General features: G+C 46.9%; 1 protein-coding gene across 3 annotated transcripts in view; it reads right to left on the bottom strand.

The window, feature by feature from the left end:
* LOC134958186 (inter-alpha-trypsin inhibitor heavy chain H3-like) overlaps nt 1-12,726 on the bottom strand; it is a 449,083-nt gene that overhangs the window by 251,808 nt on the left and 184,549 nt on the right. For all 3 annotated transcript variants that reach the window (XM_063940615.1, XM_063940617.1, XM_063940616.1), the window contains exon 5: nt 12,016-12,178. In XM_063940615.1, the coding sequence (XP_063796685.1) occupies nt 12,016-12,178 (163 nt within the window). The remainder of the gene's footprint in view (nt 1-12,015; nt 12,179-12,726) is intronic.

Raw genomic sequence — 12,726 nt, 5'->3', positions numbered from 1 at the left:
CCTTGAGTGACTGCGCCCCAACCCCGGAGACTTGCATCCGTGGTTAGAAGGATCCAGTCCTGAATCCCGAACCTGCGGCCCTCCAGAAGGTGAGGTATTTGCAGCCACCCGAGGAGTGAAACCCTTGCCTTTGGTGACAGACGTATCCTCAGGTGCATATGCAGATGAGAACCTGACCACTTGTCTAGGAGATCCAGTTGGAATGATCGAGCATGAAATCTTCCGTATTGTATAGAGATGAGCGGGTTCGGTTTCTCTGAATCCGAACCAGCCAGAACTTCATGTTTTTTTTCACGGGTCCGAGCGACTCGGATCTTCCCGCCTTGCTCGGTTAACCCGAGCGCGCCCGAACGTCATCATGACGCTGTCGGATTCTCGCGAGGCTCGGATTCTATCGCGAGACTCGGATTCTATATAAGGAGCCGCGCGTCGCCGCCATTTTCACACGTGCATTGAGATTGATAGGGAGAGGACGTGGCTGGCGTCCTCTCCATTTAGATTATAAGAGACTGAGAGAGATTTACTGGAGCTGACTAGGAGGAGTACTGTTACTGTAGAAGTGTAGAGACTGAGTGGAGAGAGTTTACTAGTGAGGACAGTGCAGTTTACTTTATAATCCGTTCTCTGCCTGAAAAAAGCGATACACAGCACACAGTGACTCAGTCACATACCATATCTGTGTGCACTGCTCAGGCTCAGGCCAGTGTGCTGCATCATCTATTATCTATATATAATATTATATATATCTGTCTGACTGCTCAGCTCACACAGCTTATAATTGTGGGGGAGACTGGGGAGCACTACTGCAGTGCCAGTTATAGGTTATAGCAGGAGCCAGGAGTACATAATATATTATATAGTGAGTGACCACCAGACACACAGTGCAGTTTATTTAATATATCCGTTCTCTGCCTGAAAAAAGCGATACACACAGTGACTCAGTCAGTCACATACCATATCTGTGTGCACTGCTCAGGCTCAGGCCAGTGTGCTGCATCATCTATATATATTATATATCTGTCTGACTGCTCAGCTCACACAGCTTATAATTGTGGGGGAGACTGGGGAGCACTACTGCAGTGCCAGTTATAGGTTATAGCAGGAGCCAGGAGTACATAATATTATATTAAAATTAAACAGTGCACACTTTTGCTGCAGGAGTGCCACTGCCAGTGTGACTAGTGACCAGTGACCTGACCACCAGTATATATAATATTAGTAGTATACTATCTCTTTATCAACCAGTCTATATTAGCAGCAGACACAGTACAGTGCGGTAGTTCACGGCTGTGGCTACCTCTGTGTCGGCACTCGGCAGCCCGTCCATAATTGTATATACCACCTAACCGTGGTTTTTTTTTCTTTCTTTATACATACATACTAGTTACGAGTATACTATCTCTTTATCAACCAGTCTATATTAGCAGCAGACACAGTACAGTGCGGTAGTTCACGGCTGTGGCTACCTCTGTGTCGGCACTCGGCAGCCCGTCCATAATTGTATATACCACCTAACCGTGGTTTTTTTTTCTTTCTTTATACATACATACTAGTTACGAGTATACTATCTCTTTATCAACCAGTCTATATATTAGCAGCAGACACAGTACAGTGCGGTAGTTCACGGCTGTGGCTACCTCTGTGTCGGCACTCGGCAGCCCGTCCATAATTGTATATACCACCTAACCGTGGTTTTTTTTTCTTTCTTTATACATACATACTAGTTACGAGTATACTATCTCTTTATCAACCAGTCTATATTAGCAGCAGACACAGTACAGTGCGGTAGTTCACGGCTGTGGCTACCTCTGTGTCGGCACTCGGCAGCCCGTCCATAATTGTATATACCACCTAACCGTGGTTTTTTTTTCTTTCTTTATACATACATACTAGTTACGAGTATACTATCTCTTTATCAACCAGTCTATATATTAGCAGCAGACACAGTACAGTGCGGTAGTTCACGGCTGTGGCTACCTCTGTGTCGGCACTCGGCAGCCCGTCCATAATTGTATATACCACCTAACCGTGTTTTTTTTTTCTTTCTTTATACATACATACTAGTTACGAGTATACTATCTCTTTATCAACCAGTCTATATTAGCAGCAGACACAGTACAGTGCGGTAGTTCACGGCTGTGGCTACCTCTGTGTCGGCACTCGGCAGCCCGTCCATAATTGTATATACCACCTAACCGTGGTTTTTTTTTCTTTCTTTATACATACATACTAGTTACGAGTATACTATCTCTTTATCAACCAGTCTATATATTAGCAGCAGACACAGTACAGTGCGGTAGTTCACGGCTGTGGCTACCTCTGTGTCGGCACTCGGCAGCCCGTCCATAATTGTATATACCACCTAACCGTGGTTTTTTTTTCTTTCTTTATACATACATACTAGTTACGAGTATACTATCTCTTTATCAACCAGTCTATATATTAGCAGCAGACACAGTACAGTGCGGTAGTTCACGGCTGTGGCTACCTCTGTGTCGGCACTCGGCAGCCCGTCCATAATTGTATATACCACCTAACCGTGGTTTTTTTTTCTTTCTTTATACATACATACTAGTTACGAGTATACTATCTCTTTATCAACCAGTCTATATATTAGCAGCAGACACAGTACAGTGCGGTAGTTCACGGCTGTGGCTACCTCTGTGTCGGCACTCGGCAGCCCGTCCATAATTGTATATACCACCTAACCGTGTTTTTTTTTTTTTTCTTTATACATACATACTAGTTACGAGTATACTATCTCTTTATCAACCAGTCTATATATTAGCAGCAGACACAGTACAGTGCGGTAGTTCACGGCTGTGGCTACCTCTGTGTCGGCACTCGGCAGCCCGTCCATAATTGTATACTAGTATCCAATCCATCCATCTCCATTGTTTACCTGAGGTGCCTTTTAGTTGTGCCTATTAAAATATGGAGAACAAAAATGTTGAGGTTCCAAAATTAGGGAAAGATCAAGATCCACTTCCACCTCGTGCTGAAGCTGCTGCCACTAGTCATGGCCGAGACGATGAAATGCCAGCAACGTCGTCTGCCAAGGCCGATGCCCAATGTCATAGTACAGAGCATGTCAAATCCAAAACACCAAATATCAGTAAAAAAAGGACTCCAAAACCTAAAATAAAATTGTCGGAGGAGAAGCGTAAACTTGCCAATATGCCATTTACCACACGGAGTGGCAAGGAACGGCTGAGGCCCTGGCCTATGTTCATGGCTAGTGGTTCAGCTTCACATGAGGATGGAAGCACTCAGCCTCTCGCTAGAAAAATGAAAAGACTCAAGCTGGCAAAAGCAGCACAGCAAAGAACTGTGCATTCTTCGAAATCCCAAATCCACAAGGAGAGTCCAATTGTGTCGGTTGCGATGCCTGACCTTCCCAACACTGGACGTGAAGAGCATGCGCCTTCCACCATTTGCACGCCCCCTGCAAGTGCTGGAAGGAGCACCCGCAGTCCAGTTCCTGATAGTCAGATTGAAGATGTCAGTGTTGAAGTACACCAGGATGAGGAGGATATGGGTGTTGCTGGCGCTGGGGAGGAAATTGACCAGGAGGATTCTGATGGTGAGGTGGTTTGTTTAAGTCAGGCACCCGGGGAGACACCTGTTGTCCGTGGGAGGAATATGGCCGTTGACATGCCAGGTGAAAATACCCAAAAAATCAGCTCTTCGGTGTGGAGGTATTTCACCAGAAATGCGGACAACAGGTGTCAAGCCGTGTGTTCCCTTTGTCAAGCTGTAATAAGTAGGGGTAAGGACGTTAACCACCTCGGAACATCCTCCCTTATACGTCACCTGCAGCGCATTCATAATAAGTCAGTGACAAGTTCAAAAACTTTGGGTGACAGCGGAAGCAGTCCACTGACCAGTAAATCCCTTCCTCTTGTAACCAAGCTCACGCAAACCACCCCACCAACTCCCTCAGTGTCAATTTCCTCCTTCCCCAGGAATGCCAATAGTCCTGCAGGCCATGTCACTGGCAATTCTGACGAGTCCTCTCCTGCCTGGGATTCCTCCGATGCATCCTTGCGTGTAACGCCTACTGCTGCTGGCGCTGCTGTTGTTGCCGCTGGGAGTCGATGGTCATCCCAGAGGGGAAGTCGTAAGCCCACTTGTACTACTTCCAGTAAGCAATTGACTGTTCAACAGTCCTTTGCGAGGAAGATGAAATATCACAGCAGTCATCCTACTGCAAAGCGGATAACTGAGTCCTTGACAACTATGTTGGTGTTAGACGTGCGTCCGGTATCCGCCGTTAGTTCACAGGGAACTAGACAATTTATTGAGGCAGTGTGCCCCCGTTACCAAATACCATCTAGGTTCCACTTCTCTAGGCAGGCGATACCGAGAATGTACACGGACGTCAGAAAAAGACTCACCAGTGTCCTAAAAAATGCAGTTGTACCCAATGTCCACTTAACCACGGACATGTGGACAAGTGGAGCAGGGCAGGGTCAGGACTATATGACTGTGACAGCCCACTGGGTAGATGTATGGACTCCCGCCGCAAGAACAGCAGCGGCGGCACCAGTAGCAGCATCTCGCAAACGCCAACTCTTTCCTAGGCAGGCTACGCTTTGTATCACCGCTTTCCAGAATACGCACACAGCTGAAAACCTCTTACGGCAACTGAGGAAGATCATCGCGGAATGGCTTACCCCAATTGAACTCTCCTGTGGATTTGTGGCATCGGACAACGCCAGCAATATTGTGTGTGCATTAAATATGGGCAAATTCCAGCACGTCCCATGTTTTGCACATACCTTGAATTTGGTGGTGCAGAATTTTTTAAAAAACGACAGGGGCGTGCAAGAGATGCTGTCGGTGGCCAGAAAAATTGCGGGACACTTTCGGCGTACAGGCACCACGTACAGAAGACTGGAGCACCACCAAAAACTACTGAACCTGCCCTGCCATCATCTGAAGCAAGAAGTGGTAACGAGGTGGAATTCAACCCTCTATATGCTTCAGAGGTTGGAGGAGCAGCAAAAGGCCATTCAAGCCTATACAATTGAGCACGATATAGGAGGTGGAATGCACCTGTCTCAAGTGCAGTGGAGAATGATTTCAACGTTGTGCAAGGTTCTGATGCCCTTTGAACTTGCCACACGTGAAGTCAGTTCAGACACTGCCAGCCTGAGTCAGGTCATTCCCCTCATCAGGCTTTTGCAGAAGAAGCTGGAGGCATTGAAGAAGGAGCTAAAAGGGAGCGATTCCGCTAGGCATGTGGGACTTGTGGATGCAGCCCTTAATTCGCTTAACAAGGATTCACGGGTGGTCAATCTGTTGAAATCAGAGCACTACATTTTGGCCACCGTGCTCGATCCTAGATTTAAAGCCTACCTTGGATCTCTCTTTCCGGCAGACACAGGTCTGCTGGGGTTGAAAGACCTGCTGGTGACAAAATTGTCAAGTCAAGCGGAACGCGACCTGTCAACATCTCCTCCTTCACATTCTCCCGCAACTGGGGGTGCGAGGAAAAGGCTCAGAATTCCGAGCCCACCCGCTGGCGGTGATGCAGGGCAGTCTGGAGCGACTGCTGATGCTGACATCTGGTCCGGACTGAAGGACCTGACAACGATTACGGACATGTCGTCTACTGTCACTGCATATGATTCTCTCAACATTGATAGAATGGTGGAGGATTATATGAGTGACCGCATCCAAGTAGGCGTGTCACACAGTCCGTACTTATACTGGCAGGAAAAAGAGGCAATTTGGAGGCCCTTGCACAAACTGGCTTTATTCTACCTAAGTTGCCCTCCCACAAGTGTGTACTCCGAAAGAGTGTTTAGTGCCGCCGCTCACCTTGTCAGCAATCGGCGTACGAGGTTACATCCAGAAAATGTGGAGAAGATGATGTTCATTAAAATGAATTATAATCAATTCCTCCGCGGAGACATTGACCAGCAGCAATTGCCTCCACAAAGTACACAGGGAGCTGAGATGGTGGATTCCAGTGGGGACGAATTGATAATCTGTGAGGAGGGGGATGTACACGGTGATATATCGGAGGGTGAAGATGAGGTGGACATCTTGCCTCTGTAGAGCCAGTTTGTGCAAGGAGAGATTAATTGCTTCTTTTTTGGGGGGGGTCCAAACCAACCCGTCATATCAGTCACAGTCGTGTGGCAGACCCTGTCACTGAAATGATGGGTTGGTTAAAGTGTGCATGTCCTGTTTTGTTTATACAACATAAGGGTGGGTGGGAGGGCCCAAGGACAATTCCATCTTGCACCTCTTTTTTCTTTTCTTTTTCTTTGCATCATGTGCTGATTGGGGAGGGTTTTTTGGAAGGGACATCCTGCGTGACACTGCAGTGCCACTCCTAGATGGGCCCGGTGTTTGTGTCGGCCACTAGGGTCGCTAATCTTACTCACACAGCTACCTCATTGCGCCTCTTTTTTTCTTTGCGTCATGTGCTGTTTGGGGAGGGTTTTTTGGAAGGGACATCCTGCGTGACACTGCAGTGCCACTCCTAGATGGGCCCGGTGTTTGTGTCGGCCACTAGGGTCGCTAATCTTACTCACACAGCTACCTCATTGCGCCTCTTTTTTTCTTTGCGTCATGTGCTGTTTGGGGAGGGTTTTTTGGAAGGGCCATCCTGCGTGACACTGCAGTGCCACTCCTAGATGGGCCCGGTGTTTGTGTCGGCCACTAGGGTCGCTAATCTTACTCACACAGCTACCTCATTGCGCCTCTTTTTTTCTTTGCGTCATGTGCTGTTTGGGGAGGGTTTTTTGGAAGGGACATCCTGCGTGACACTGCAGTGCCACTCCTAGATGGGCCCGGTGTTTGTGTCGGCCACTAGGGTCGCTTATCTTACTCACACAGCGACCTCGGTGCAAATTTTAGGACTAAAAATAATATTGTGAGGTGTGAGGTATTCAGAATAGACTGAAAATGAGTGTAAATTATGGTTTTTGAGGTTAATAATACTTTGGGATCAAAATGACCCCCAAATTCTATGATTTAAGCTGTTTTTTAGTGTTTTTTGAAAAAAACACCCGAATCCAAAACACACCCGAATCCGACAAAAAAAATTCGGTGAGGTTTTGCCAAAACGCGTTCGAACCCAAAACACGGCCGCGGAACCGAACCCAAAACCAAAACACAAAACCCGAAAAATTTCAGGCGCTCATCTCTAGTATTGTAGAGCCTCGTAGGAGGCAACCATCTTCCCCAGAAAGCGAATGCACTGATAAACCGAAACCCGGGCTGGTTTCAGGACATCCCGGACCATTGTTTGTATCACCAATGCTTTCTCCTCAGGTAGAAATACCCTCTGCACTTCCGTGTCGAGGATCATCCCCAGGAAAGACAATCTCCTTGTCGGCTCCAAATGTGACTTTAGAAGATTCAGGATCCAACCATGTTCCCTAAGCAGACGAGTCGTGAGAGCAATGGACTGCAACAATATCTCCCTGGTCGATGCATTTATCAGCAGATCGTGCAGATATGGGATTATGTTCACCCCCTGTCTGCAGGGAAGAACCATCATGTCTGCCATCACCTTGGTGAACACCCTCGGTGCTGTGGAGAGGCCGAAACTGATAGTGACTGACTAACAGTGCAAATCTGAGATAAGCCTGGTGCGGTGGCCAAATCGGAATGTGGAGATAAGCTTCCTTGATATTCAGGGATACCAGAAACTCTGCCTCCTCCAAACCTGAGATCACCGCTCTCAGAGACTCAATTTTGAATTTGAACTCCCTCAGATAAGGGTTTAAAGATTTCAAGTTCAAAATCGGTCTGACCGAACCATCCGGTTTCGGTACCACGAAAAGGTTTGAATAGTAACCTTTGTTTTGCATATAAAGTGGAACTGGAACAATGACCGTCGACCTTTCCAATTTTTAGATGGCTTCCTTTAGGATAGCCCTGTCTGTTAGCAAAGCTGGCAAGCCTGATTTGAAGAACCGGTGAGGCGGGAGTTCTTGAAACTCCAGTCTGTACCCCTGGGATACAATATCCTGTACCCAGGGATCCAGGCTGGATGACACCCATACTTGGTTGAAACATCTGAGCCTCGCATCACCAGTCCGTCCTCCAGGTTGTGCGGTCCACCGTCATGCTGAAGATTTTGAGGTGCCAGAAGCAGGCTTTTGGTCCAGTGATCCTGCAGGTGCAGGCTTTTTGGATTTTGCACGCCCACCTCTAAAGAAAGTGGTAGGAGGCTTGGACTTTTTTGTTTAAGTGATCCGAAAGGACTGTGATGCAGATGAAGAAAAGGTCTTCTTTGTAGAGGGCGTAGCTGAGGGAAGAAAAGGTGACTTACCTGCGGTTGCCGTGGAAATCCACGCATCCAACGCCTCCCCAAATAGAGCCTGAACTGTGTAGGGTAGGTTCTCCACACTTCTCCTGGATTCCGTGTCGGCAGATCATTGGCGTAGCCAGAGTCCCCTGCGAGCTGAGACAGACATGGAAGATATCCTTGCATTAAGCGTTCCCAGGCCCTTCATGGATTCCACCATGAACCCCGCAGAATCCTGTATGTTACGTAAAAACAGTTCAATGTCACTTCTATCCACTGTAGCTAAGTCTTCTAGTAATGTGCCTGACCACTTTACTATAGCTTTTGAGATCCATGCACAGGCAATAATAGTAGGCCTTAACACCACCCCTGAAGCAGTGTATATGGATTTGAGCATCGTGTCAATCTTATGATCAGCCGGTTCTTTTAACGCGGTAGATCCAGGGACAGGTAAAACCACCTTTTTTGACAGTCTGGAGACAGATGCGTCAACTATGGGTGGGTTTTCCAATCTTTTTCTATCCTCCTCAGGGAAAGGAAAAGCAACCACAACCCTCTTGGGGATCTGGAATTTTTTTCTCCGGGGTTTCATTAGGATTTTTCAAATAAACCATTTAATTCTTTAGACACAGGAAAGGTTAGCAAGGCTTTCTTATTGTCCGTGAAGTAAGCCTCCTCAACCTGCTCAGGTGGTGTGTCCATAATGTTTAACACATCTCTAATGGCCTCAATCATGAGCTGCACCCCCTTAGCCAGGGATGCCACCCCTTCAGGACATCCTCGTCACCGTCTGCCGCATCAGAGTCGATATCCGTGTCATCTTGCATAATCTGGGCAAGTGCACGTTTCTTTGGGAAGATGCTAGGGGATTTAGAAGGAATAGGACTAGAACCTGACCAAACAGCCATAGCTTTAAAACCTGAGTCTCTGTCTCAGTATGAGCTACCCTAGTAGAGATCTGAGAGATCATTACCTTAATAGAAGTCAGCCATTTGGGCTCATTAATAGGAATCTGAAACAACACATTACATTCCTGGGTACATGGAATGGATTCCTCTGGGGAAGAAACATCCTCTGCAGCATGAGACACAGAGTCACTGGACATGGCTATGGGAGAAAACATACACTACACTCACACAGGAAAATTGTAAGACACAGTTTCCCCCCAAGTACTCCAGAGAAACACAGAGCCTGGAGCCAGCACACACATAGTGCTCAATTAGGTAGTAAAACTAACCTGGTGCTGACTGTGTACCTTAATAGACTACACAGATAATACACAGCCTACCCCTCTTCTACAACCCCCTGGTACCGCACAGGATAGCTGGAGTCATGTGGAGGGACAGCACTCCCTGTCAGCGTCTCTGTAGCTGCATCTGCAGGGAGAAAATGGCGCTGAACGCTGCTGGGTCTGCTCTGAGGAGAAGCTCCGCCACCTGGAGATGGCGCCTCTTCATGCATTTTCAAAGGATTATGCTGGAATGAGGATTTTGCTAGCAGTGTTACCGAGGTCCCTGATAGCCTTGCGTGACCAGTGTAGGGTATTTTCGCTGGCTCAGGGTGCGCCTCATAGTGCCGCACTGTGTACCGCTGAGCTCTCCGGAGCACAGTCAGTACTGCGCTCATACCCTGTTGCCACCATTCACACCAGCTCCCCGTTTGCCGGTGACTCACTCGCTACTGAAATCTTCGGCCTGTGTTAGGGGGTGCCGGCATGCTGCGGGAGTGAGCGGTAACAATCATCACCCTCAGGAGCTCAGTGTCCTGTCAGCGGAGATAGTGGCCATTAACCTCTCAGGGTTGGACACTACTCCCCCCTAAGTCCCACGAAGCAGGGAGGCTGTTGCCAGCAGCCTCCTATGCCTATACTCCCCTAGCTGTGACCGGCTCCTCCGGGCACATTTTCTAAACTGAGTCTGGTAGGAGGGGCATAGAGGCAGGAGTCAAACTACACTATTAAACTTTTAAAGTGCCAGTGGCTCCTAGTGGACCCGTTTATACCCCATGGTACTAATGTGGACCCCAGCATCCTCTAGGACGTAAGAGAAAAGAATGTTTCCATTATGACGTGAAACAGGTGGCGTGTCATGTTGACACGCCCCATTTTTAATGACCACGCCCCTCTGGTGCATGACTGAACCCCTCTGGTGCACAACTATATGCGCGCACATAGCTTAGTTTATGAATCTTGGGGGGCCCCATTCATAATCTTGCCCTGGGCTCCAAAAACCATTGTTACGCCTCTGCTGGGGAGAATGACCAAATTGGGGGAGGAGTGGCCATGCACCCTCCCCACAAAAATTTAAAAAAAAACACACTATGCACAGAGCCATGCTGGAAAGAGGGCAGATTCTGTTCCCGCTGTAACACTATTACTGTCCGCTGTATAGTAGTGGCAGCAGAACATCATGCTGGGAGAGAGAAGGAGAGCGCTGCTGCTCAGTGGCAGCAACCTCCATTGGAACCCTGCAGCCCAGTGCAGAGGAGCATGTGCTGGGCTGGAGGAAGGAGCTGCTGCCACTGAGTTTCCTTTCTATCCCTTTCTGATGTGCAACTGACCCAGGCACCAGTCAGGCCCTAACTGACTTGGGCCCACTCCCCTGTCCACTGTCTCTCACCAGTTATGATGTTGACATTGTTAAAATGTAGATATTGAACATGTCAGCATGTACAAAATGCAGGCATTTTCACAATGTCAACATCTGAAATGTTGACATTCAGCATGGAATGGCAGTAAATGGTTAGGATAGAGGTGTAGGTTAGGGTTAGAGGTTAGTGGTAGGATTAGCTATATACTCACCATCAGAAGTCTTCATCAGCTTACCACTGGACCAGTAAGACACCGCTGGGGCCACTTGATCCCCCCCCCCCCTCCAGGCAAAGCAAATCACCACTAGACCACTGGGGATGGGTTAGGCTACCGGAGGAGAGGTTAGGGTTAGGCACTAGGAGGAGGGTTAGGGTTAGAGGTTAGGATTTGCAATACACTCACCAGAAGCTCTGCTGGATCCACCTAAATTCCTCAATGACTGACCGCTGCACCAGGAAGACACCAATGGTGCCACTTGACCCTCCAGACTAGGTACATCACCATTAGACCACCAGGAAAGGTCTATGCTACCAGAAGATGGGCTGGGGTCAGATATTAGGAGTGGGACAAAGGTTAGTGGTTAGGAGATAGAATTAGCGACATACTAGCTATATTTGATATTAGTGATATACAATATACTCACCACCAAAACCGCCGCTGGATCTGCCAGAATTCATAAGCTGACTAGCGGCCTATTAAGGCACCACTGCCTGATGCAGCTTGACTGCCCGGACTAGGTAAATCAGCACAAGACCTCTTGGGACATTATGTCAACATTTCATCATGATGAATGTCAACATGGTCAGTGCCAGACATGTGAACATTATGACCATGATGACATTTTCATGTCAACATTATGAATGTCAACTTTACACGTTACAAACCTGCATATTATCTGAAGAAGCCTACATATTTTTTTGAGATACATTGTCAGTCTCTTTCTTAAATATAGATTTGAGGCCCAGAGATGCATATCCCTTGATCCCATATCTGTATTATAGAGTGTGGCTCTTTTTGATATGTGACTCAAGAGTATCAACAATTAATAATAATAATAATAATAATAAATTATTAATAATAATTAATATCAACAATTACATATTGAAATTACATGGATATCATGTAAACCTTATTTACAAAGGACATGCTGTACCTGGAAGGTTTTGACAATTGTTTTTGGCTGAACTTTGATAAACATTTCATATTTCCCAAACTGACGTTTCAGCATTTCTTCATAAACCAGCTCAAAGGTAACTTCACTTTGTGACGCCACATTGACTGACACAGTAAACTTCTCAGTCTTCCTGCCAGAAGCCCTATGTAAAACAATCCATTTTTATTCTCTGATGACACAATAAGTAACACATCATTTCTTCTCGTGTATCCCTAATGACAGCACACTACATACATATGTCAACTCAGTGACAGTGGATATGACACAGGAAAGTGGTGCAGAGCACTGATATGTTTAGGCGGGATCAGTATGGCGACCGACGGCGGGATCCTGGCAGGGAGCACTGCATATCCCCTCGTGGGCTTGATGTGCTCGCCACACCACAGGGTTCTATTCCTCCTTGGGTGGTGGCGTGCACCAAACTCTCTAGGAATGGTGAACGGATAGCAGAGGCAACTGAAAAAGTTTTATCTCTACCCGCTGGCATCCTAGGAAGTATAGAGACCTCTAGTTTTTGAAGTGATGCTGTATTACAGCTTTTTCATTAATAGCTTCTGTGACAAATAAGATAATAAATAAAAATATTGGGTAAATAACTATTTATTTAAATTATTTAAGTAACTGTTTTAAAGTAAGTTAGCTTGTACTTGAAATGAGTCACAGCAGGTTTGAAGATCAATCTATCATATG

Source organism: Pseudophryne corroboree, chromosome 9 (genome assembly GCF_028390025.1).
Source record: "Pseudophryne corroboree isolate aPseCor3 chromosome 9, aPseCor3.hap2, whole genome shotgun sequence".
In the NCBI taxonomy this organism is placed as follows: Eukaryota; Metazoa; Chordata; class Amphibia; order Anura; family Myobatrachidae; genus Pseudophryne; species Pseudophryne corroboree.
The sequence above is the reverse complement of the archived record's forward strand: the minus strand, read 5'-3'. Positions and strand labels throughout refer to the sequence as shown.